We start from the raw sequence: 24,338 nt of genomic DNA on the forward strand, positions 1-24,338 counted from the left end.
CCCGCCCCGCCCAGGGAAGCGCTGCACCCAAGGGTAGCGTACACGCGCCCGAGGCAGGGCCCGTCTGGTCTCTAGAATGCCGCCTTTAATAACAAGGGGTTCGGTGGAGAGTGAGGGCCCCAGGAGACACGGCTGGGCCAGTAAGGGCTATGTGCCCTTGTTTAAGTCACTTCCCACCCTGGGCTCAGTTTCCTTCTCTGTAAAATTGGCTAGGATGCCGCCTCTAGAAGAGCTGACTGCGGCTTACACAAGCCCGTCTCGCGACCCTCTGCCTGAGGGTCTGCGCCAGGTGAGGGTGCCCGCAGAGCTCCCCGGCTTGTGGCCGCCACGCCCCTCCCGGCCTGCGGCGCAGCGCCCCAGGCCCACCGGCCGACTTTGCGAACCTCCAGGGGGCGAGCCCGGCCGTCTTCCCGGCCCGCCGGGCGCCTTGGCCGTCTAGCGTGTGACTTCACCAGCGTCCCCGGGCCAACGGGGCAACGAGAGCCGAGGTCGCCGCCCACAACCCAGCCGGCAGGTGCCAGGACCCTGCCTCGCCCAGCCGCGTGGTGCCCGCTGGCCCGAAGGGGTTAAGGCCGCGGGCCTGGGCGCCTGGCCGGGGAGACCAGTGGCCGTGCCCGGCGGCCCGAGAGCGAGCTGGGAGGCGCGGGGCCGGGCAGCGGGCGGGCGTGCGCTTCTTCCTCCTCCTCCTCCTCCCTCCGCCTCCTCCTTTGTAGCGAACTCCCGGCCCCTCTTCCTCCCCCCGCCCCCCAAGCCCGGGCCCTCTCTCTCTCCCTTTCTTCCTGCCTCGCCTTCCTGCGGCGAAGGAGGCTCATCTATTATAAATGCACATTCTGGGCTGACATCAGCGACGAGCGGCGGGCGAGCGCCAACGAGCGGTCCCTGCGCGCTGCCCGCCCGGAGCGCGGCGCCCAGGCTCGGTCGACCGCCCGCGGGGCGCGGGGAGCGCGCCCACTGCTGCCCCGGCCGCGAGCGCGCCAAGCCGCGCCGGACCCCCTGCGCGCCCTCCGCCTGGGCCCCTGCGGACCCAGACCGCCACCCCCGCACGCCGCCCCCGCAGCGCCCTGGAGTTTCTGCATGACTGTCACAAAGGTAAGCGCCACTCGCCCGCCTCGCCCGGGACCCGCCGGCGCCTGCAGCCCCCGGCCTGGGCGGCTGGGGGCGCGGGGGTGTGGGCGTGGGGAGGTGGCACGGGTGCCGGGAAGGTGCGGCGTGCGCCTCTCCTGCTCCCCCAGTCGCTGGAGTCACTCCGGTCCCCGAAGGACTGCGGATGGGAGGGGGAAGGGGAGGATGCGGCTTTGGCCGTGGAGGAGGTTCGGGTAACGTCCCTCCGCACCCAGCCCAACCCCGGACTGCATTTTTAACCCTTGTTTAGGATGCTGCATTTTTAACCCCTGGAGAGCTGTGCTGGGCATCCCCGTGGTGTCTCCCTTTGGAGTTCGAAGCAGGGTTGGTTACTGACAGGGACTGGCGCTAGGTAGTGGATTTGGGAATGGGCTTGCCCCAGTGAAGAGGCTTGACCAGAGGGAACCCCACCCCACCCCACCTGCCAGCCTCTGCCGCCTGTCCCTGGAGTGCTGGCCCCACTCTAGAGCCACTCTGGAGAAGGCTCTGCCCAGTCCTGAGAGTCACTACCTAGGAACCGGAAAGGCTCCGTGGGCCGGTTTGGCGATGTGAGGAGGGACTGAGAAAGAGAAGGGGGAGGTGGGCATCCTGGTAGCCCCCATTTTGGAGGAGGGTTCTTGGGTCTTGCCAAAGCGCCCCAGATTTATTGCAGAGACTTTGGAAGTTTTCATGTTGTAGGGCATAAAGAGTTAAGAGGAGAGCAGAACCTAAGGGAAGTAGAAAGACCCTGCAGTTAGGGGAAGGGGAAGACCTGAGCTCCACTCCCCAGCTCAAACCCAAACCCTCTGAGTGACCTTGGCCTGTGGCTTTTCTCTGGTGTAACATGAAAACGATAACATGGGTCTTGGGAGCGGGACAGGCAGTGGAAGAACCAATAAGATCAAGGGTTGAATTCATTCTTTTCAAAGGGCTCTGCTGGAGTTAGGCCCCTCCAGCCCGGCTTTGGCTCCTTAGGGCTTGGCCTTGGGCTTGGTGACTCCACCCTTTCCAGCTGCCCAGCTGGCCCTCAAAATTGGGGAGCTGGAAGCCAAAGCAAGAAGGGCTTGCAGTCAGAGTGGTGTGGTCAGATGGGTGGTCAGGGGTAGAGGGATGGCAGGGGTGGTTCGAGGCCCTTCTGATAAGCCAGAGGCTACAGTACCTCCAGGAGATCTGCCATAGGGAAGCACGTGTGTGCTTCCTTCAGGGTTATTGGGCTCAATTCAAAACTTTGTCATCAGCCCTGGTTCTGGGACTTGGAATCCTGTGGGAAGGTGAACTTGGGGCTACTGACAGGGCTGCCATGACCCACAGGAGGTAGAATGCCTAATGCTTTGAAATTATACAAATGCTGTTCCTCTGGGAGGGGTTGTATCATTAAGGTTATTTACGTGGGAAACATAGGCAGGCCAGGGCAGAAGAGCAATGGCTGGGTCTGGAGGCAGCAACGAAGGCTGTGAGATCTGTAATAATAGTGCTGAGGACTGACTGGCGCCTCCCCCGTGTCTCTGTCTCCACCAACTCAAGCGGACTTCCTTCCCAGGAGGCCTGCAAGGAAGGTGTGTTGAGCCCCCTTTAACAGACGAGGAACCTGAGACTGAGGGGTGAAGTGACTCAGGGCACACAAGTAAGTGGCAGAGCTGAGAGTTGCCCTCAGCCCTGTCTCCATCTATGACCCATAATCTTTCCATTGATCCGCACTGGAGAGCACCCTGGGAACCAGGGTACTCCCACAGTGGAGGGGCACTGCTTGGAAGCCTGGGTTTTGGGGTGCAGGGGAAGTCCATGAAGGGGCGTACTCGTCTGTGGAGAGTGTTAAGCCCATTGGCAGACCTGGCCCCTTGGTACTCAGTGTATTATTCACTAGCAACCCGCACCCCTGCTCCCCAGCCCGAACCCCTCTGTGTCTCCCTCCTCCTGCTGAAACCAGTGTGGCTGCAGCTTAAGCCAGCTCAGAGGATTAAGTAAAGTCCCCACCCTTAACCCTATCCTCTCTCACCTTGCCGGCCCTTTGCAGACTGGACTAGGTGTTCTGGGGGTGGGGTGGGGAGCAGGAGGGATGCATGTGGGAGGAGAGGGGCTGGGGCGGGGGCAGTGCTGCTGCTGACAAGCCTGCTGGAAGGGGCCCCTCTACAAGTCCTAGAGGAGACACAGTGCTCTAGGAGTCTGAAGGCCTGACCTCTAGCCCTAGCTGGGCCACTAACACATGCTGTGTGACCTTGGGCCAGTTACTTCCATCTCTGGCCTCTGTTGTCCTACCTGTAAAATACAGTACTTGGTTCTGAGGATCTCTAGGGTCCATTCTGCTGAACCTTGGGACAGCTTCAGCTCTGGAAAGGAAGTCAGTTCTGACTGAGATTGGGGGCCTCTTTGTTCTTGGGGGTCTGTTTGCAGTACAGACACGAAGAAGAACCTTAAAGGGTGTCTGGGAGGTAGGAATCACTGCCTATAAACTGGGGGTGGTAGGCAGGGGAGGGAGGTGGGGTAGAAGGTGAGGTTATGGGACATGTCCAGGGCCTCAGTCCTTGCTGCTCTTCCTGTGGGCGAAGGGTCACAGACTAGGCCCCAGTTTCCTGCCCTGTAGACCCATGCCCTGTGGGTTTTGGGAGAGGCCCATATGGTTGGAGAGACAGTGTCCTCCTGGAACCGATGGCATAGTACAGAGCAGCAAGGCAGAAAGTGCATGAGTGGGACCTGGGGGAGAGGGTCCAGTAGGGGCTGTAGTAGTCAGGAAGGGCTCCATGGAGGAGGTGAGGCTCCAGGCAGGCCTTGAACGACCAGAAGGATATGATGAGGGAGGGCATTACTGGAAGAGGGAGTAGCGTGTGTGAAGCCCTGTGACTAGCAGCCATCCTGTGTTGGATGGCGTCTGGCAAAGCAGATAAAAGCATGGCTTGTGGCATCATTTTGGCCTGGGTAGGAGTCCCTGCTTTGCTACTTTTTGCCTAATGCCTTTGGGCAACGTACTTCCTCAGTCCATAAAATGGAGATGTTCACGTTTACCCTGGACATTGCTGCAAGGCATGAAGGAGAAAGTGCACGTAAATGACAGCAACTTCTCCACCACCATGAGCACTATGGCCACCACCACCATCACCACCACATGAACATCACCAAATGACCACCACCACGGCCACCACCACCACCTCGGCCACCACCACCTCGGCCACCACCACCACAGCCACCACCACCACGGCCACCACCACCACGGCCACCATCATAGCCACCACCACCACCACCACAGCCACCATCATAGCCACCACCACCGCCACAGCCACCATCATAGCCACCACCACGGCCACCATCATAACCACCACCACCACCATGGCCATCACCATAGCCACCACCACGGCCGCCATCATAGCCACCACCACCACCACGGCCACCATCATAGCCACCACCACCACCACCATGACCACCACCATAGCCACCACCGCGGCCACCATCATAGCTACCACCACCACAGCCACCATAATAGCCACCACCACCACCACGGCCACCACCGCCACCACCACCACCACCACGGCCACCATCATAGCCACCACCACCACCACGGCCACCATCATAGCCACCACCACCACCACCATGGCCACCACCACCACCACCACCATGGCCACCATCATAGCCACCACTGCCAGAACACCACCACGTGAACAGCACTACCACCACTACCATGATTGCTTCTCCTAGATTGCAACCGTCTGACCTGCTGGTGCTTTTCCTGGTTATGTTCTTTAAAAATCTATTTTATTGTATTATTTTAATAAGCTTTCTTAATCCTTTTATGCAACGAGAAGGGGAAGAAAAAAAAAAAAGAGAGCAGAGGAAAGGACCAGGTGCAGATTCCCAAACCGTGAACACCCACGGGAAGTCGAGGCCCAGTCTCCTGCCAGTCTTAACCCCGCATCCTTCCACAGGGCAAGTCAGAGCTAAGGAAGTAAGGCTGCTTTCCCCACTAACAAGTAGCCCCGGATCTTACCTTTCAAGTTCTTGTGCCTGCTTGATTTTTCTGTCTCTCTTCCACCTCAGTCATGTGCCACACTATCATTTCCCCAGTTCTAAATACCTGTTTCTAAACCGCTGTCGACTGGGGAAATAGATCAAAGTGGGTTAGAACCGTGTGTAAAGTACAAGTTAATGGACTTTGGAGCATTCTCTTAGGAGAAACGCCTGTGAGCTGTGACTTGGCAACCTCTTGTTTGCTGCTCAGAGGCCCTACGGAATGACTCCCAGCTGTGACCAGAGGTGGGGTTTCTAGGTAAGGGGTGGTGGCTTGTAGTGACCGGGCTCCCCTGTTCCCAGTGAGCCCCGTTAAGTTAGATGCTAGTGAGCTGGGTGCTTTTCCAGGCTAGCTCAGAGGTCAGCGGCCCAGGACAGAGCATCCTGAGCAGCAGGAATGCCTGCTGCGCTTTAGAAGGACCGGGGGCAAAAATGTGGGCGGAAAGAAGACCCCGGATGCCAGCATCCCCATCCCCACCAAGCAGGCCTGGGGGCAGCGTGATCAGCCGCACCTGGCCTCTCTTGGTGCGGGTCAGCCTTTTCTCTCTGCCCCAGCCCTGGCAGGGCTCGGCTCGCTGGTGGGAGCCCTGGCCCCTGCTGCGTGCAGTTGGACTGAGCATGTTGTTGCCCTGCCCAGGTAAGAGCAGGCCTGCGTTTGGTGAAGACCGTGTGTCTCCAGGGCACCAGCAGAGTGACTCATAACCAGAAAACCAAATCAGTTGCTGTTGAGTTGATTCCGACTCTTGGCAACCCCATGTGTGCAGAGTACAACTGGAGTCCATAGAGTTTTCATAGGGCTGTGACCTTCTGGAAGCAGATCACCAGGCCTTTCTTCCGAGGCACCTTTGGGTGGGTCCAAATGTCCAATCTTTTGGTTAGAAGCTGAGCACTTAACCGTTTGTGCTGCCCAGGGACTCCAGAATGACTCATAAGAGAACAGAATGTTTGTATAATCAAACCATCCAATCCTCTCCTTTGGCAAATGAGAGGCCTGAGGCTCAGGGAGCAGAAGCCATGACTTGACCAGTCACCCAGTAAGTTTGAGGCATGGAGGGACCGGAACCTGGGTCATTGCTCTTTCCATCTGGCTACCTGTGGAGGGGACTGCAGCAGGCTGCATGGAGCAGGTGTTCTGCATCACCGCTGCCTGTACTGCTGGTGTCGGAGTTTCCCTCTGCTGGGCAGCCTCTACCCTCAGAGAGAGTGTTGGAAGTCAAGATCTGTGGGAGTCCTTAATACACCCAGAGTCAGGATGGTGAAGATGAAATTTCAGGACCCTTCCGCCTCCAACTCCCTGACCCAGAATCCAGCCTACCCAGGAGATGCCTGTAGTCCCAGACATCCCACTTCTAGTGCCTCTTTCCTGTCTGGCTCTCACTGGGACAGGAGGTGAGGGAGCCAGCATCTCATGGAGCCTCAGTTAAAAGGCTGAGAGGTCCCACCACAGACCCAGCTCCCAGACGCTGGGGGGCTCTGCCTCCTCTGTCCCCCAAGCTTTTATGCCTCCTAGTTTTTTTTTTTTTTAAGATGTGTGGCTAGTTTTTTTAAGGTGTGTGGCTAGGCAGCTGGGCGGTACAAACGGTTAAGTGCCCAGCTACTAGCTGAAAGGTTGGTGGTCTGAACCCACCCAGAGGTACCTCGAAAGTAAAGCCTGGTAATCTGCTTCTGAAGGGTCACAGCCTTGAAAACCCTATGGAAAGGTTCTCCTGTGCACACATGGGGTTGCTATGAGTCACAATTGACTAGAGGGCAACTAATGTCAGTAACAACAAGGTGTGTGGCTGACATTCATTCATTCAGCCAGCACCCACCGAGCACCTACTTGGGTCAGGCCTGGTGCTAGGCATTAAAAAAAAAAAAAAAAAAAGGCATTAGGGACACAAAACACATAAGCCACAGTCCCCACCTTCAGGACCCTAAAGGAGGCAGATACAGAAGCCGATGTGCCGATGTTGCTGAGTTAGGAGTCTTGAGGTCCCGTGTGCACGAGCCAGGAGAGGTCTGTCTTGCCTGCATACTGTAAGTGCTCAGTAAATACAAGCTCTTTCCCTCCTTATTAACTCTCTCTCTGCTCAATGAAATGCTCTCCAGAAAAGCTCTGGCCGGTTGCTTTATTCCTGAGTGTGCCCTGAAGCGACGTGTACCTTTGCCCCGGGGCCTTGCCACCTTCCTATCTATAGCATCTTTTGGAAGCATCTGAGAAGGAGTGTGCAGCTTCCAGGGCCCCTGAGTGACCCCTGCTGTGGAGTCAGAGCAGACTTGAATGCGGCCGGTTTGGGAGTGTGGACACTGTCTGGGCTGATGGCCTGGCAGCAACAGACCCTGGCAGGCCAGCGATGGAGTGAGTTTTTCCACTTCTCTACCAGGTCTGCGAGCCTGGAGCAGACATGGCCTCAGCTGGCGGCGGCGGCAGTGCCGGAGTCTTGGCTCCTGGCACGGGGGCAGCCCAGACTCTGATTTGGATACGCCTGGCCACAGAATTTGTCTAGTGTCCAGCAGCTGAGAGGACGCGCACATTCCCTCTGTGCCCGTCCCCCTTTCCTTCCCCTCTCCTGATCAGCACCGCCCTGTTTCCCTTCGTTTTCCTGTGGACCTGCAGGCTCCGGCCCAGGCCCTGGGAAGCCTGGAGCAGCTGGTGTGGAGCAGGCCTCGCCAGGGAGGACAGATGCAAATCCAGTGGCTTCCACATGAAAAGAAGCTGTTTAGAATGAGCATCTCTTTTGTGGGCTTGGAGTGTGGGACCAGCTGCGCAGCGGGCAGAAATGGGGTGGGGGTGGGGGAGTGGGTAAGGAGCCACCGCCCACCCTTTCTCACCCTCCTCCTCCTCACCCTGCAGAGGCCCCTGCGGGGACTTTGTAATTGGTTTCTGCCTGGCACTCTTGTTCCAATTAATTAACGCAGCAATGGGAGCCGCTCACGTTTGCCCAGGACTGGCCTGTTTACAGAATGCACACACGCTGCTCTACTGAATCCATTCAGTGATCCCATGGTGGAAAGGGCTCCCCATATTTACGGAAGAATAAAGAGAGAGTCTCTGAGTGGACAGATGGCCGCACTGTAGTCACACAGCTCCTGTGGGTCAGAGCTGGGACACACACCTGCATCTTCTGACCGTGGGCCAGAACCTACTCAATACGATCCCATCGTCAGCCACGTCCCGTGAAGATCCTTTATCATCATCATCCCCATAATAACAGTTGTTAAGCGGGCAATCAGCACGCATGATCGAATTTGCTCTCTACAACCATGGGGCAGATTCTATCAATCGCATTTCCCAGAGGAAGAAACTGAGACTTAGCAAGGGTAGGTGAATTGCCCAAGATCACACATTTAGTGGCTGGGGAGGGAGGATTTGTACCTGGGTTAACTGCAAAAAAATCCTTTGCTCTCAAGTCGAACCTGATCCCCTGTGTGGCAGAGTAGAACAGCTCATAGGGTCTTTGTGGCTGTAATCTTTATGGAAGCAGGTCACTACACCTTCCTCCTGCCGCACCACTAGGTGAATTTGAACCACTAACTTTTAGGTCAGTGGTCAAGCACAAACCAGGGACATGAATTCATTATACTTCCTGGCCTCTTGCCCTGATGCTCAGTCCTGCTCTGCCTCCCTTCCCCCAAGGTGAGGGCTCCTGTCTGCTGTGTCTGTGACCCTGGCCCTTCAGGTGACACAGTGGATGTGTCCTGCTTAGACATCCTCACGGCCTTTGCTGGAGCAGGAACCATGTAAATCACTTGGGGGAGGGTGCTGGGTGAGGAGGGTGCCTGACGTCAGACCGGGCTGCTTAGGCAGGGTGGGCAGCCCAGGAGCAGAACAGGCTGTGGTGGAGACAGGGCCTCCTTTTCCATGCCCACGAAGCTACCTCTGTGCAGGGAACACGGGTCCCGGATCCAGGCTTGCAGTTCTTACCAGAAGTGGGCTTGTCCAGAGAAGACCCCTGATTACCAAGGGTTGCCAGTGGCTGACAATGCTGGCTTTGGACTCAGACAGATGGAGCTTTGTGATTTCCTTGCTCTGTGTTCTTGGGCAAGTTGCCTAACTTCTCTGAACATCTGTTTCCCAGTCCGTGAATTGGGATTGATAACACTAGTTGCCAGCCGATCGATCACGACTCCTGTGACCCCATGTGTATCAGAGGACAGCAGCGCTCCAGGGGGCTTTCCAGAACTGATTTTTCAGAAGTACATAGGCCGCCAGAACTTTCTTCCAAGGTCCTTCTGGGTAGACTTGAACCTTCAACCTTTTGGTTAGCAGCCAAGCTTGTTAACTATTTATACCACCCAGGGACTCCAGGATTGATAATAAAACCAAAAAACCAAACCTGTTGCCGTGGAATCGATTCCGACGCAGGGACCGTACCTCACGGGATTGTTGTAGCCATTAAATCAGCGGAGCCATGGGCAGCGCTTATCACGTGCTGAGCAGTTGGTGTTAGCTATTACTGTTGTGAAGACAGAACACTAAAAGCGTAATCTATGCTTGTGATGGGTATCCTGGGGGTTAGGAAATGAGGAGTGTGGGGAACTCCAGGAATAATAGCAGGGACCTGACCTAGTCAGGGGGTCAGGAGGTGACTTTCGAGCTGAGTCACGATGGACGAGTAGGAGGTAGCGGGTGAAAGGAGGGGAGCCGAGGGGAGGGTAGCAGGCAGAGCACAGCAGGTACAAAGGTGTGGAGTCGAAACAACACATCACGAGGGCTCCCTGCAGGACCTGAACATGGTGTGTACATTACTCACTTAGTGCTCAGAGCGACTTCGTGGACTAGGTTACTGCTGTTATTCCTACCTTATGGGTGAGGCAGTGGGCAGAGGGGCCAAGGTCAAGTAACCTGCAAGCGGTCTCCCAGTGAGACAGCCAGGAGCCTGACCCAGATGGGGACTCCTGACTCTGGCCCTCTTTCCTGCCCTCCTCCCTGCTGCTTTGTGGTGGGGAGGGAGCTTCCTGAACTGACCTGGGAAGAGGGGCAAGAAATGTCCCTCCCAGAGCCTCCCTGGGCCAAGTGAGGGAGGGCAGGTGTCCTCCTGGCTCACAGGCAGCTCTGGGAGGGGTCATTTATTTTTCCAAAAGGAAATTTTGCCCTGGCAGGAAAATTTGCACCTAAGTTTTCACTGGGCCCGACAATGACCGTTTTGGTTTTTTGAATCTTTCTGCTTATCTGGCTTGGGCTTGATCTTTAAGGTAAAACTATAGAAATATGTATATATATCGATATATACTTTGTGTTTGTGTGTATATATACATATATATGTATATGGAAACCCTGGTGGTTCAGTGGTTTAGAGCACAGCTGTTAACCAAAAGGTTGACAGTTGGAATCCGCCAGGCACTCCTGGGAAACTCTGTGGGGGCAGTTCTACGGTCCTATAGGGTTGATATGAGTTGGAATCGACTCAACGGCAACAGGCACTTCTCACTTATTGACTATCTTGTTGTCCGACATTTCTCATTTATGGTAAGAGTAAAAAAAAATCTACTATCCGACTATTTTTTACATTAAGGACTTAACGTCTGGCAGTTACAAACGCAGAGGCGCAGGCGAGAGTAACACTGGCTGTGATGGGACATATAAGGCCAACTTAAGTTTTTGACTTCTCGGGTTTCTTGGGCTGCCGGTGCCCCACTTATAGTACATGCTGCCATCTGATTTCTGGGAAACACAAGTCCCACTTACATTTCACATGATGCCGATTTTGTAATACCGACCTGATCTTTGGAACCTACCCATATCCATGAGTGAGGAGTGGGTGTACTTATATGTACATGTATGTGTATAAACAGACATACATACCCACGTGTACACACATACACATGTACATACATATATATAAATAAGTATGTATATATTTTTATTTTTACACATATATATTTACATATTCATGTAAAATAGTTTATATTACATATATTTTTATGTATTTTTTAATGTTTGTTTCATGTCTGCCCTCCCCAGGCTCGGAGATGGTGGCCATTTTACCTGATGCTCATACCACAGACTTTTATACTTAGTGAGCCCCTGTGTGCAGGGTCAAATTACCCAGGAAGCAGGGTAAGCACGGGCTTACTTGTGCTTACTTATCTGTAGTGAACAATTCCACATGGGGCTTAGACCTGCCTCTCCTTTGGCGTATGGAAAGGAGTATCCTTACTGACCTGAGGTGCTTGTAGCAAATCGTTTAAACACCTTGAATTTGGCTTCAGAACTAGCAGTTTTGTGACCCGGGTCCTGGCGGAATCTCCAGGACCTGGAACAGCTGATGGAAAGAAAGATATTGGTGGGAGGGGACAAAGAGATATATTCCTGGATTGTTGTTTAACTTCATGAAGAAAATAACTTTTATGCCTGCAGACTGCCAGGTGAAAGATCAGTTTACAGGAATGCACGGGGGAGTTTGGGATTCCCAGAAATTTGGAATTCTGGGAAAGGGGATTTCTGTATACCTAGGGGTCATCCGATAACTTTTCATTATCACACATCTGTCTTCTCAAGGCCCTGAGTTGGCCTTCCTGCCTTAGTCATTATAATATCCAGAACGAACTCAAGTTGTTGTGGATTGAGGCTGCCGTGGCTTCACCGGCCTTTTCAGGGTTCAGGGCCTGGGTTAATCTCCTGTAGCTGCCGGTCTCCGTGGTACCAACCAACAGGTGAAGGCCGTGCCTGTTGTTTGCTGACTGTTTCCTGAGCATAAGCCTGGATTCTCTAATTGTGAGCTTGCTGTGGCCAGGGATGACATCTGATTCTATCTTCACGAAGGAGCCCTGGTGGTGCAGTGGTTAAGTGCTCAGCTGCTAACTGAAAGGTTGGCAGTTCAAACCCACTTGCCACTCCACACGAGAAAGATGTGACAATATGCTTCCGTAAAGATTATAGAATCGACTCGATGGCAACAGGTATATTTTCCACTCACCCCACTGCCATCAAGTCAATTCCAACTCACAGCGACCCTGGAGAACAGAGTAGAACTGTCCCATAGGGTGTCCAAGACTGTATTCTTTACAGAAGCAGACTGCTATGTTTTTCTCCTGTGGAGTGGCTGGTGGGTTCGAACCACTGATCTTTCAGTTAGTAGCCAAGGGCTTAACCACTGCACCACCAGGGCACCTGTATTTTCCACAGCACTCAGCAAAGGGCTGTGCATGTCAATATAATTGTGGTATAGACTTTTGGTTACCAGGTGTAGACATACAAGAGTGGATAGGATTTGAAGCAAGCCTAAAATATTTCCTGGCTGTTGCTGTCTGGGCTAAATTCTTATTCTTGTAGAAACATGACTGTTAGAGCCAGGAGGGACTGCAGAGGTGTCGTGGATTCCCCCATCTTACAGGGGAGAAAACTGAGGCCCCAGGAGGCTTGCCCGAGGGGACGTGGCTGAGTATTGGTGAGCACCCCCGCCCCGCCCGCCCCACTCCTGTTAATGATGGTCTCAGGTTGAATGGGTTTTAATTCAGTTGGTTTTTCTAGATTTGTGGTAGCTGTCGGATGTCTGGCAGGCCAAGGACTGATTCAAAAGTGGGGGTCGAGAGACAGTTCCAGAAAGGCAATTTGAGGACTTAGCCTAGGTGGGAGGGGGCACCTGAATGGATAGCTTGGCTCCCCAAGTGACCAGCCAGGAGGACTAGTCAGGGGCCTGGTCAGAGCTGTGGCGGAGGCCAGAGGAGCAACTTCTGAGGCCCTTTCTGGGCTGTGATCCCCGAAATCTGGCAGCTGCGTGTGGACTGGGCTCTCACTCCTGGAAGCTGGCTGTCCTGGCACTCTGGGCTGCGGCAAGCGTTTACTCCTTTGTTTTTCTGAAACCATTAGAAGGGCCGCTGGGCTGGGAGCCTGGGTTGCTAAGCGCTGCTCTCTGGCCAGACCTTATCACTCCTGCTTGAGAAGTCTCCCTGCAGTTTTCCCTGAAACTCTGGCTTGGCGGGAGGGAGGGAGAGAGAGAGGGGGCTCAGGAGCCACAAACAAAGCTGCCCGCCTGCGACTGCAGGAGAACTGGAATGCTTGAGTGGGCTTGGGAGCGCCAAACCCTGTGGGCTTTTGCTTTAGAAAAGCAGCGGGACAGCGGAGCTGCTCAGCCTGCCCCCAGGCCTTGCACTGCACAGCCTTTACCTTGTATCTCTGCACTCTGCTGCTATCCCCACTTTACAGGTAGGGAAACTGAGGCTTAGAGAGGGTGGCTCTCGCCCTGGTTCATACAGCAGTAAACGGATGACTTGGACTTGATCCTGGTATGTCTGACTGCACAGCCACGCAGGCACTCAGAAGCTTAGCAGCCTGGCTGACGATGCTGTATGATTTTTTTTTTTAAAGAATGTCCTCGCAAATCACTGTGCCTAAAGTCCCACTGTTAAAATTCAGTTTGTTGGGAGCTTTTTTTTTTTTTCCAGTTGCCATTGAATTGATTCTGACTCATGCCGACCCCATGTGTTTCAGAGGAGAACTGTGTTCCACAGGGTTTTAGATGTTATTAAAATATAAGTTCCCCTGGGAGAGGGGGACAATGCCTTACTGGGCTCCCTACCACCCTGGCTGCCGGTGTCCTGACTACTGCCCACCCTCCCCGCCTCACCCTTGGCCCAATAAAATCAAGCCCTAGATTTATGTAAGAAACTTTTGCTGAGCGCTTGCGTGCCTGGTCATAGGCTGGGGTCACTGACGGTACAGGCCTAAACCAAAGCAGGCCCCCTCCTCAGGGGAATCCCAGTCTGTGGGGAGACCCTTGGGCTGCAGGGATTTGAAGAAGGGAGGCTGAGGGGCAGGGCCATGGGAAGGCAGTGGTAGGGAGCTTGCACACAGAATTAAGATGCTCTCAGGAAGGGGCGGGGGGTCAGGGAAGGTTTCTGGAGGAGAGAGCTGAGCTCAGGCTTCGAGGATGAGTAGGCAGCGACAGATGAAGAGGAGGGAAGGCATTCCAGGTAGAGGGAGCAGGGTGAGTAAAGGCGTAGAATGGGGCTACTGTTTGGCTTATTCTAGGAGAAGCAAGAGCTTGGTGCTGCTGGGCTGGGAGGGGTGGGGGCAGTAAGTGGAAACCAGGCTGGGGAGACAGGTGGGAGCCATGGGGAGCTTTGAATGCCAAGCCAAGGAAAGAGCTTGAGCTTCATCCTGTGATAGCATTGGGGTCCCTAGAGGGGTTTTCAGCAGAGGGTGACACAATTAGATTTGCGCTTGCGTTAGTCCACCTGACCCGTGTTGCCACAGAGACGGGGGGCGGTGTGTGGGAATTTACAAAGCAGGTGTGTGATGAGGTGGGGTAGGGGGTTCCCCGGATTCCAGCCCAGATTCCCTGCAGGTACCTCCCTGCTGCTGGGGCCGTTGGTGGCTGCCTGTGCCTGCTTCGGCAGGAGAGCCCTTCTTTGAGGAAATCCTATGCAGCTTTCAGTGGTTACCTGGGGTGAGGTGTTGTATTATCTGCTATAGGGCAAGAGAGAACCTTTTGGAGTGATGGTTTTACGTGGATGGATACATGTATAAAAATGTATCAAACTGAACACTAAAGATGTATGTACTGTAGGCACGTTATATATATTTTACACCTTAATTTAAAAAAACGGAAAAAAGATCTTTTCTAGTTTTTTGGTGCCAGCTCCGCCTCTCTCCATGCTGTCATATGTTCATTCGCTCTACATATACTGTGCTCCAGGCAGTACAGGCATACAGACGGGAGGGGACGCAGATGTGTGCACCGTGGTGGTGGTGGGAGCTCAGAGGTGCAGAGCTTTCGGTGGCTCCCCATCACCCACAGTGGTGGTTCTCAACCCAGCTGCAAGTCACCTGGGAGAGTGTTGGCAGGAGCAGTTCCTGGCCAGTGGTGACAGCGAGTGATGACGGTGCTTAGGGAGGAGAGGGGGGATCATTGTGCATAGAATGGTCAGGGATGGCTTCCTGGAGGAGGTGGCCCATGAGCATGCTAAGTAGGGCAAGAGAAGGGGAGAGGAGAAAGGCAAAGATGTATGTAGGAAAGGAAGGGCTCATTTGGGGGAAAGGGAGGAACCAGGAGAACTGGAGTGTGGAGTGTGACCTGAGATGCAGAGGAAGATGTGGTCGGGGAGCTGGGGTGGAGCTAGATTGGGAAGGACAGGAAATGACAGTCTGAGAAGTCAGAATCCTGTTGGCAGTGGGGAGCCATTGAATGTTCCAGATCCAAGAATAATGCACTCCATAAACATTTGGCTGAATAAACAGAAGGAGCGTTTGGGGAAGATTTAGAGGGAATTGGCTCACTGTGTTGCCGGGGTTTCCAGCCAGAACTCTATTCCGCCTGTTCTTGGAGGCTCTGTAGCCTCTTCTCTGTAGGCGGTGACTGTCTGTGCAGGAACCTGGTGTCCCCTGTGCTGTGGTCTTGGGGTAGCAGCGATTGAAGCATCCCCAAAAACAACAGACGTGGAGCAGACCCATTTCCTCCCATTTCTAGGAACAGCAAGCAGTGGGGGGTGGAAGCTTCTGGTAAAAAGGGCTTCCGCTCTCCAACTCTCACCAGGCCCCCCCAGCCCAGGCGAGCAGCCTCCGCAGGAAGGTATCTGTGTGTCTCCCATGCCTGCTGGTCACTGAGGTGCCAAGGAAAAGGAGGTAGCCTTCCTGGGATAGAGGAGCCCCTGTTTCTGAGTAGCCAGCTGCAGATCAGAGGCAGATCTGTTTCTTAGTCTCCTTAAATGTTTATGCAGGAAGATGAGGAGGGGCTGTGTTTGTGGAATACATCCTCCAGGGAAAAAGCCACAGGGAATAGGCCACTTCCCGTGTCCGTGTCTGGGAGCCAGGGAGCAGAGATGGAATTTCCTTGGAGACGGAAGAGGGCGAGATGTCTGGAGGGGATCTCTCCCCTCCAGTCACAGGAAAGAATTTCAGCACATACTTTCTTGTCTACTCCAAATAATTGCAACTAAAATCAGCCTAGTTTTATTTTGAGTTCTATCTCTAATATGCTGTGTAACTTTGGGGAAGTTACTTAACCTCTCTGGGCTTTATTTCCAACTCTGAAAAGAGGGAGACATCAATCCAATTCTGTCTGCCCCATGGTAGTGTTTGAAGAGTCAAGTGAACTATGAAGTGGGCTTGCTCTGAGGCCATGGAAAGGGTGTAGGAACATTGCACTGTGCGGAGGTCCCAGCTGTGTTGTGTTCAAGGCTAAAGAACTGGCCAGGGAGAGACTGAGGGCGCCTGGCTTTGCAGAGTGGACAACCCAGCAGGAAGCCTCAGCTGTGACCTATGGGGTCAGGCCAGAAAGGGCCTGTTAGAGTTCTCCTGTCCCACCCTGGCTCAGGGACTGGGACAAAGGGGGCCCATCCCTCCTGCCTCCTCGTGCTAAGCCCTGCTGTCCCTGAGAATGCTGGCAGGATTTCCTCCCAGGAAGGGGGCTCGGGGTCCAGTTTATATCCCTTGGAAGTCACAGGCACCGAGGAGCAAGGAAGCACTTCAGCCTGGCAATAGGACCAGCTTGTCTGCAGATGTGAAAGCCTGTGGCTCCGTGCTTGAGCCATGTGGTGGGCCCCAGATCATCTGCTATCCATGCCCTGAACCAGGCCCTGCCCTCCATCCAGCCCCTCAGGTCGGGCTTCAGGGGCTTCTCCTGGGGCTGGAGCTCTGTTCCTGCTGCCCACCGCCGCCTTGCAAGCGCTAACAGGTAATATCAGTCATCGCCATGAGAACAATCCAAATCTTAACGCAAAACTACCATCCATTAAGCACCTGCTCCATGCCAGGTGCTGCTCTGACTAAGAGAACACCGAGGAGAACAATTTTCCTGGCCTTTAAGGGAACTGAATCCTGCCTAGGAGGCAGACACGCAAACAAATAATGATGAAGTGATTGGATCGGCTGATTCAGGCTTGGACTGGGAAAAACTTCAGAGAGGAGGAGGTGCTTGACGTTAACATTGAAAGATAAGTAGGGTGTCTTTGAAAGGAGAGTGGGAGAGGGAGGTCTAGCATGAATAAAGACAAGGGCTCTGTGAAGCTCCGGGAGTGTTCCAGAGCCTCCAGGTTGTCTGGTGAGGTTTGAGAGTTGGCACTTGGGGCAGTGGCAGGGGGTGGGGGCTGGAGTCCCTGGGTAACGCAAATGGTTACCACTGTCAGCTGCTAACTGAAAGGCTGTACGTTCAAGTCCACCTAGAAGCACCTCAGAAGAAAGGCCTGGCAATCTACTTCTGAAAAACCAGCCATGAAAACCCTGTGGAGCACAGTTCTACTCTGATAACCACGGGGTTGCATGAGTCAGAGTTGACTCGATGGCCACTGTTTTTTTTTTTTTTTTAGGGGGTGGGGTCAGGGCTAGAGGTGAGGTTGTAAGAGGGAGGCCTGGCTGGTTGTGTACAAGTGTTGTTCCTGGGCCTGTGGACTTCATTCTAGGCACAAGGTGGTGTCAATAAAGAGTTTTTAATAGGAAAGAGATATGATCAAGGGGTTCGATTCCACGACAATAAATATTCATCCAGCATGTCCTGTGCCAGCCAATGTTCCAGCCAATGGGGACACATAAGCATTAAAAAAAAAAAAAAAAGGTTGCTGTCCAGTCGATTCTGACTCGTAGTGACCCTATAGGACAGAGTAGAACTGCCCTATAGAGTTTCCAAAGAGCACCTGGTGGATTCGAACTGCCGACATTTTGGTTAGCAGCCGTAGCTCTTAACCATTGCGCCACCAGGGTTTCCATACATCAGCATTTGGGGCCAAAATAGGAAGTCCCTGCCCTCAAGGGACAGGCATTTGAATGTGGGGGGACAGGACAGAAAACAAATGCATTAACATTTTGACACTGGTCAGGAGGTGGTAAATGCTGTAAGAAAAATGCAGCAGGCTCTGGATTGGCCCCATAGACCCTGTCACATCCCCTTACCCTCTCACAGGTGCTCCGAACTAGGTTGTGTCCTCCTGCGGGGCCAGCAGGACTGGGCGGAAGCCGTCAGGGGCCGCCCTCCCCTGCCTGCCTCACCTCCCATCCAACCTCATTAGTATTTTGAGCAGAAGCATATTTATTTTTTTCCTGCAGGGAATTGGTGCCCTGCTCATTTCAAATGGAGCAAAACCAAAGAGCAATTAAGAGGCCAGCCTTGTTGGGTCAAGGAGATACGGGAGAGAAGCAGCTTTGGCATGGCATGGCCTGGCTTGGGAGGAGCAGGAGGTGGGGAGATGCTGTGGGATTTAAATTCGCCAGTAAGGAGTATTCCTGATTAGATAGGCACCACAGCTAATGTTTAGAGTGCTTATGGTCTCCCAGGGACTGTGCAAAATGCTTTATCTGCGTGTCATATAATCCCGACAGTGGCCCCCAAGGCACAGGGCCCTGGGTTCTACTCTTTTCTCCATTTTGCATGTGAAGAAACTGAGGCTCAGGGGTTAAGGAATGTGCCCAAGGTCACAGTGCTAGTAGGCAATGAAGCCAGGGTTCTATCCCAGCCCTGATGCCCTTAACCACCTGGCTGTTCCGCATTTCAAAAGCATTGCATTTAGCCAGTAGCTTCTGCCTCAGTTCTGTTCCCTTTCATTAAGAACAAACATGAAAATTGTCTACTTTGAGCCTTGTGCTCTTTTAAGAACTATCTATAGGGGATCAATTTGACAACAGCAACTGGAAAGATTAGATAGGAACCTTAGGGAGCAGTGAGGTTGTGCTGATGGGGGAGGAACAACTCAGAAAGGAGGGTGAGAATGGTTGCACGACTTGAAGAATGTAATCCCTGTGACTGAATTGTCCATGTGGAAACTCCTGAATTGGTGTATGATTTCCTGTGTATATTCTCAACCACAACAAAATAAGTAAAATGAAAAATTAAAACAAACAACAAACTACCAAACAAACCAAAAAGCCCTCTGTTGCCATGGTTCTTGGAGGCGTCACTGGAGTTACTGTGGCAAACAAGGGCAGGGAGGAAGCATGGGCACACTTTTGGGCTGTGGCCCTGTCCCTGTCTCTCCCCCGGGGTCTGCACAGTTAGACCCATTGCTCTTGGAGGGTTCGGAGGCAGCGGACCAGTTAGGAAGCCATGGTGGTGGTGCAGGTCAGAGACCTGGTTGGGTGGGTGGAAGAGGCGGGCTGGAGGGGAGGGGGGGGGGACCACGTGGTGAGATGAAGTTTTTGGAAGTTGTTGAGTTGGTGGAGGTGGGCACCAGGTAGAAGGTAGTCAAGGCTTCTTCCCACAAGGTTGAGGGTGATGGCGAGCCCAGGAGGACGCAGCTCTGGTCAGTCGATCTTTGTCCCAGATTTAGGCCACTCCCCAAGCCCCATCTCCTACCTTGAACGTGTACACGGGTCTGAGAGATTTTTCAGAGAGCAGACCCTGTGGAAGCTCGGTGCCTCGGGCTCTGCAGGCAGCTCCAGAGGAAGAGCAGTGGCTCCCTGGGAACTGAACTGGGTTCCTGGCTCAAACTGATAGTGGTTTTAACGTTGTTAACCCCTCCTAGAACTGGTGTGGAAACCCTGGTGGTAGTGTGTGTGTGTGTGCGCACAAACTGGAAGTTTTTTGGTTTCTGCTTCTTTAGCACGCACCGTCAGAGATTTCTGCTAATAACCAACAAAACCAGAACAGTCTCCTGGAAAAAATTGGTCAAAGGGCGGTCAGTGGTCCAGTTTTTCGCTGGTGAGCCAGCCTGCTTTCTAAAACAGCATCATCTTTAGAGAAGCTTGGAGCCCTGGTGGTGCAGTGCCTAAGCACTCAGCTGCTAACTGAAAAGTTAGTGGTTCAAACCCACCAGCTGCTCCATGGCAGTCTGCTTCTGTAAAGATTTCAGCCTTGGAAACCCTATGGGAAAGTTCTACTCTGTCCTATGGGGTAGTGATGAGTCAGTTGACTTGATGGCAATGGATTTGGTTTGGGTTTGGTTTAGAGAAGCGGGGGGGGGGGGGGTTGGTGCCCTAGAGAGGCAAGTCCCTGGTGGGTGTGCTGGGGCAGTTTATCCTCACACCTTCTAGGTTGCTTGTCCTTAGACCTCCATCTTCCCCTGGAGCCCACCAGGCCGGGATCACCCTCTGCAGGGTCTTCTCTCCCCAGTTACTTACCTCTGACTTTTAACTCTATTGAAAACCTTACTTTCTTCCATCCCTCCCCCCTCTTTGCTTGGCTCTTCGCTGGGCACCAGGGGGCTAATCTGCTAAACTGATCTGTGTTCAGAACACTGAAGGAGGGGGAGGATTGTGGCTAAAAGAAATGATTCTCTCCTGATCTGCTTCCAGAGGCCTGGAAGAGTGACTCTGTTCAAAGGAAGCTGGCGGGGGGTGGGGGGGGGGCGATGGAAGGAGGGGGCCTAGGGCAGGGTGAGCCTGTCCTTGGTACAGGGATTGTACCTGTGGAGACTGCATGCCCCACCTAGGTGGCAATAGTGTTTGGGTTCACTCTGACCAGTCCACTCAGACTGGCATCGAAGCCCTCTCTCTCTCTGGCCACCAGTTGCTGGCAAGGGATTTTCCCTTCCTCGATAAGCAAACAAATAGCCCTTCACATAAAAAACTAATAATCCTTTTTTTTTTTTTTTTTTAACACACACACAGACAGAGATCACCCCAAATGCCAGTGGCTTAAGTGCTTTTTGTTTTGCAAATTTTTCTAAAATGAGGACAGTGCATTCCTCTTTGATGACTGGGCTCAAGTGTCACCTCCTCCAGGAAGTCTCCCTGGAAGGTTTGTCTCTCCCTGTCCTGTTCTGCCACTGTGCCTGACCTCTGGCCAGACCCTGCCCTCCAGCCCCATTGGTCAGCTTACTGCCCTTAAACTCAACTTGTGCTTCTCTGTTCCCTCTCCACTTGAAAGGCCTCCTGATCCTTGCTTTCAAGACCCCACCAAATGCCACCTCCTCCACGGAGCCCCCTCTGGTGTCTCTGTGCTCTAAACTCCACCCTTCTCAAAGCACTGCCATGTTGAGAGGGCTGTAGCTCAAGTGTCTTATCTCCCTGCCAGAAGGCACAGCTGACCTGCGCGGGAAGCAGCACGTGATACCACCGTGACTGGCCCTGCAGACCTTCAATTAGAGGTTTTCAAATGACGTATTTGTACTTTTTGCATGAACATGGAATCTATTCTGGGGGGGGCAGCATAGCTTCAGCCCTGTGAGATGTGTTTGTTGGCACATTCATCAGCAGGGTGCAGAATAAAACTCCCCATCCCATCCCCAAGGGGCCTGGGACAGATATAGGGAGCTTGTATTTCCTCTCTCCCACCCCCACAGTGGCTCAGACGGAGGCTGTCCTGCCCTTGAAGAATTCTAAAGGAGGGGGGGACATGCTCCCCAGTGCCTCTCAGACCTGCTCAAGAGAGGCGGCGGCGGCCTGGTGACCTCGTGACAGCAGCGTGCCCTCGTGGCTCTGCCCTCCCCTGGGAGGCTGCCGTATGCTTTCCGGATGTCCGGGTCTCATTATGCTCCGACTCAAAATTTCATCTTGTTTAATTGTGCTCAAGGCCTGACTGAATGCAGTGACAATTAGCCAGGGCTCTGTGGGCCCCGAGTCTCCATGGCAATGGAGGATGCCTTGGAGATTGGCTTGGAGGTTCCCCTCCTGCTCCTCAGGGACTGCTGCTACTGCCCCTGCTGCTTTTCAGAGGCCCCCTCCACAGCATTCCCAGGACCCCTGTGGTGTAGCCCCTAACCCATCCCAGAACTGCAAGGTAAAGGGTCCTCACAAATGATCCCACAGCCTCGTTGCTGGCCAGGGGTTTCCCCTTTCTCCACAAACCAACCAACCAACAGTCCTTCACATAAAAACAAAATAATCTTTTTCTTTTAACACATACACACACAACATACCAAATTCCAGTGATTCAAGTGCTGTTTGTTTTGCAGCTCTTTCTAAAATGGGGAGATTGTGCTCTTTCTGTGGCTGGGCTAAAGCATCCCCTCCTCCAGGAAGCCTTCCTGGAAGGTCTGTCTCTCCCAGACCTGTTCTGCCACTGTGCTTGGTGCATGCCATTGGGACATTTTCCCGCACGGTCTGCCCAGGAGTGGACTTCACACAATGAGTGTGCACCAGGCTCCCTCCCTACCAGGCAACAAGCTCCTCCAGCCTGGGCAGCCTACTACCTTCCCCTTGGGAGCCTCAGACCTGGGCCCCACAAGGGCTCAGTCAGGGGAGGAAGGGTCTTTGCCAGCAGCTCTGTCTGACCTGGATCCCACCCCCAGGACCCTAGCCTGGGAGCTTCAGGGGCCTTCCTGGGACAGAGTGCCCAGTGGCCAGCCTATGATTACAGACGCAAGGGTGCGGGCACTTGGGCTTCCCCTCCTGGGGAGGAAAGGGGTGCCCTAAAACTGAGCCATCGGGAAGGAGTAGAGAAGAAAAGGAGACTTGAAGAAATAGACATGGCGAGTGTGCTGGGGGGGCAGCCCTTGCCCAGCCCCTGCCTCTTGGCTGCTGGGCCCAGGCCCCTGGCCTTCAGCCCACAACCTGTGTGTCTTTGGGAGAGGATGACGGAGAGCTGCAGACCCAACAACTTCTCCTACATGCACCACACCTCCCTTCTCAGCTGTCCTGCTGATTCTCAGTCTCTGGGAGTGATCTGGAGAGAAAGGAATGTGTGCGTGTGTGCGTGGGGAGGGGGTGGTGCCTGTCTGACTGTAATTAAAAGGGACAGGACCCCCCCCCTTGGGGGAATTTGAGGCAGTGGCGCCTCCTGTGTGGTGTGTGAGGTGTGTGTGTGTGTCCCAGCAGAGGGGGTTGGGGTGGCACGCAGGTGTGTGGGTGTGTGAGTGGCTGACAGACACAAGTAGAGATTTGCAGGTCTATCTGGAAGGCTGAGTTCTCCCCGCACTCCTCCACACCCACTCACTTTAACGCAGCACACGGTGGAGCAGAGCTGTGAGCTGAGCCCTGCTGCAGACCCTGGGAGGTAGAGATGGGCAAGATACTGCCCCTGGCCTTCTGGAGTCGGGGCACTGAGGTGGTGGGTGCCCTGTCCCTGCCTGCCACTGATCCTTCATTCAGCCAGCATCTCCTGAGCGCTGCCAGCGTGCCGCAACACTTGGTAGGTGCTGGTGGTGATGTTCGTTGCCATTGAGTCAGCTCTGATTCATGGCAATCCCACGTGGAACAGGACAAAATGTTACCAGATCCTGTGCCATCTTCCTGATCACTGGTATGTTTTGGTTCATTGCGGCGGCCCCTGTGTATTTTGAGTGACTTCCAGCCTAAGGGGGGGGTCATCTTCCAGCACTATGTCAGACAATGTTCTGCTGTGATCCATAAGGCTTTTGTTGTCTACTTTTCAGAATTGGATTGCCGGGTCTTTCTTCCCAGTCTTTCTTAGTCTGGAAACCCTGCTAAAACCTACCCACCATGGGTGACCCTGCTGGTATTTGAAATAGTGGTGGCATAGCTTCCAGTATCACAGCCACATGAAAGCCACCACAGTACAACAAACTGACAGACGGGTGGTGGTTCTGGTAGGTACTGAGGGTGAAATGGTGAATGTGGTAGAGATCCCAGCCCACTTGGAGCTTACGGTCAAAGGCAGTTTAGGGGCGGGGAAGGCAGAGCCTGACAGTGCACTGCGTGGTGAATGCCTGGCCGAGGGAAGCACAGACGAGGTACAGTCAATACAGTTGAGGGGACTCTGGGAGGCTTTCCTGAGGAAGTGGCATTGAAGCAGAGGAAGGCTTGGCCAAGTGAGCCACTGGGAAGAGCGACGAGGTCGAGGGAACAGGGGTGAGTGGCAAAGGCCCAGAGAAGAGTATCAGAAAGCTTGAGGAGCAGAAAGAAGTGAGCACAGCCAGAACGTAGATGTGCCATGGCCAGGCCCAGGCCATGACGGGCCACCATCGTCCAATTTGCAAGGACCGTGGACCTGATCCTGAGAATTGGCGGGGTGTGTGTGTGTGAAGGAACCATTTACTGGCTTACACTGGGGAGTAACACGAAATTACTTAACGTTTTAAGATGACCACTCTGGCATGTGGTTTTTTTAGATTAAAAAATAAAAATTCAGACTGCCGACCTTTTGGTTAGCAGCCGCACTCTTAACCACTGCACCACCAGGGCTCCAAGTTCTGTGTCTACACCAAATCAAACTTTTTGCTGCCGTGTCTATTCCGGTCCCTAGTTTATGGCATTGCCAGAGCCATGCTTTCTCCAGAGGCTCTAAGGGAAGATCCTTGTCCCTTCCAGCTTCTGGTTGCCGCAGGCATTTCTTGGCCTAGAAATGTGTCTTCACATGGCCATCTTTCCTCTGTCTCCCTGTGTCTCTTTTCCTCTTTTATAAGGATGCTGCTCAGATTGGATTAGGAAGGACCCTACTCGGGTATGACCTCATGTTAATTTAACTGATAACTTCTCCAGACACCTTATT

At 53.6% G+C, this 24,338-nt stretch overlaps 1 protein-coding gene across 1 annotated transcript in view; it reads left to right on the forward strand.

Annotated features, from left to right (window-relative positions):
- The first annotated feature begins 357 nt into the window (after positions 1–357).
- The window catches only part of CORO2B (coronin 2B), a 173,188-nt gene continuing 149,207 nt past the window's right edge, over positions 358–24,338 (forward strand). Inside the window, exon 1 of the mRNA XM_049905817.1 lies at positions 358–1,089. Within this exon, the coding sequence (XP_049761774.1) occupies positions 1,075–1,089 (15 nt within the window). The 5' untranslated portion in view covers positions 358–1,074. The remainder of the gene's footprint in view (positions 1,090–24,338) is intronic.

The sequence above is a fragment of the Elephas maximus genome, chromosome 13 (assembly GCF_024166365.1).
Source record: "Elephas maximus indicus isolate mEleMax1 chromosome 13, mEleMax1 primary haplotype, whole genome shotgun sequence".
Taxonomy (NCBI): domain Eukaryota; kingdom Metazoa; phylum Chordata; class Mammalia; order Proboscidea; family Elephantidae; genus Elephas; species Elephas maximus.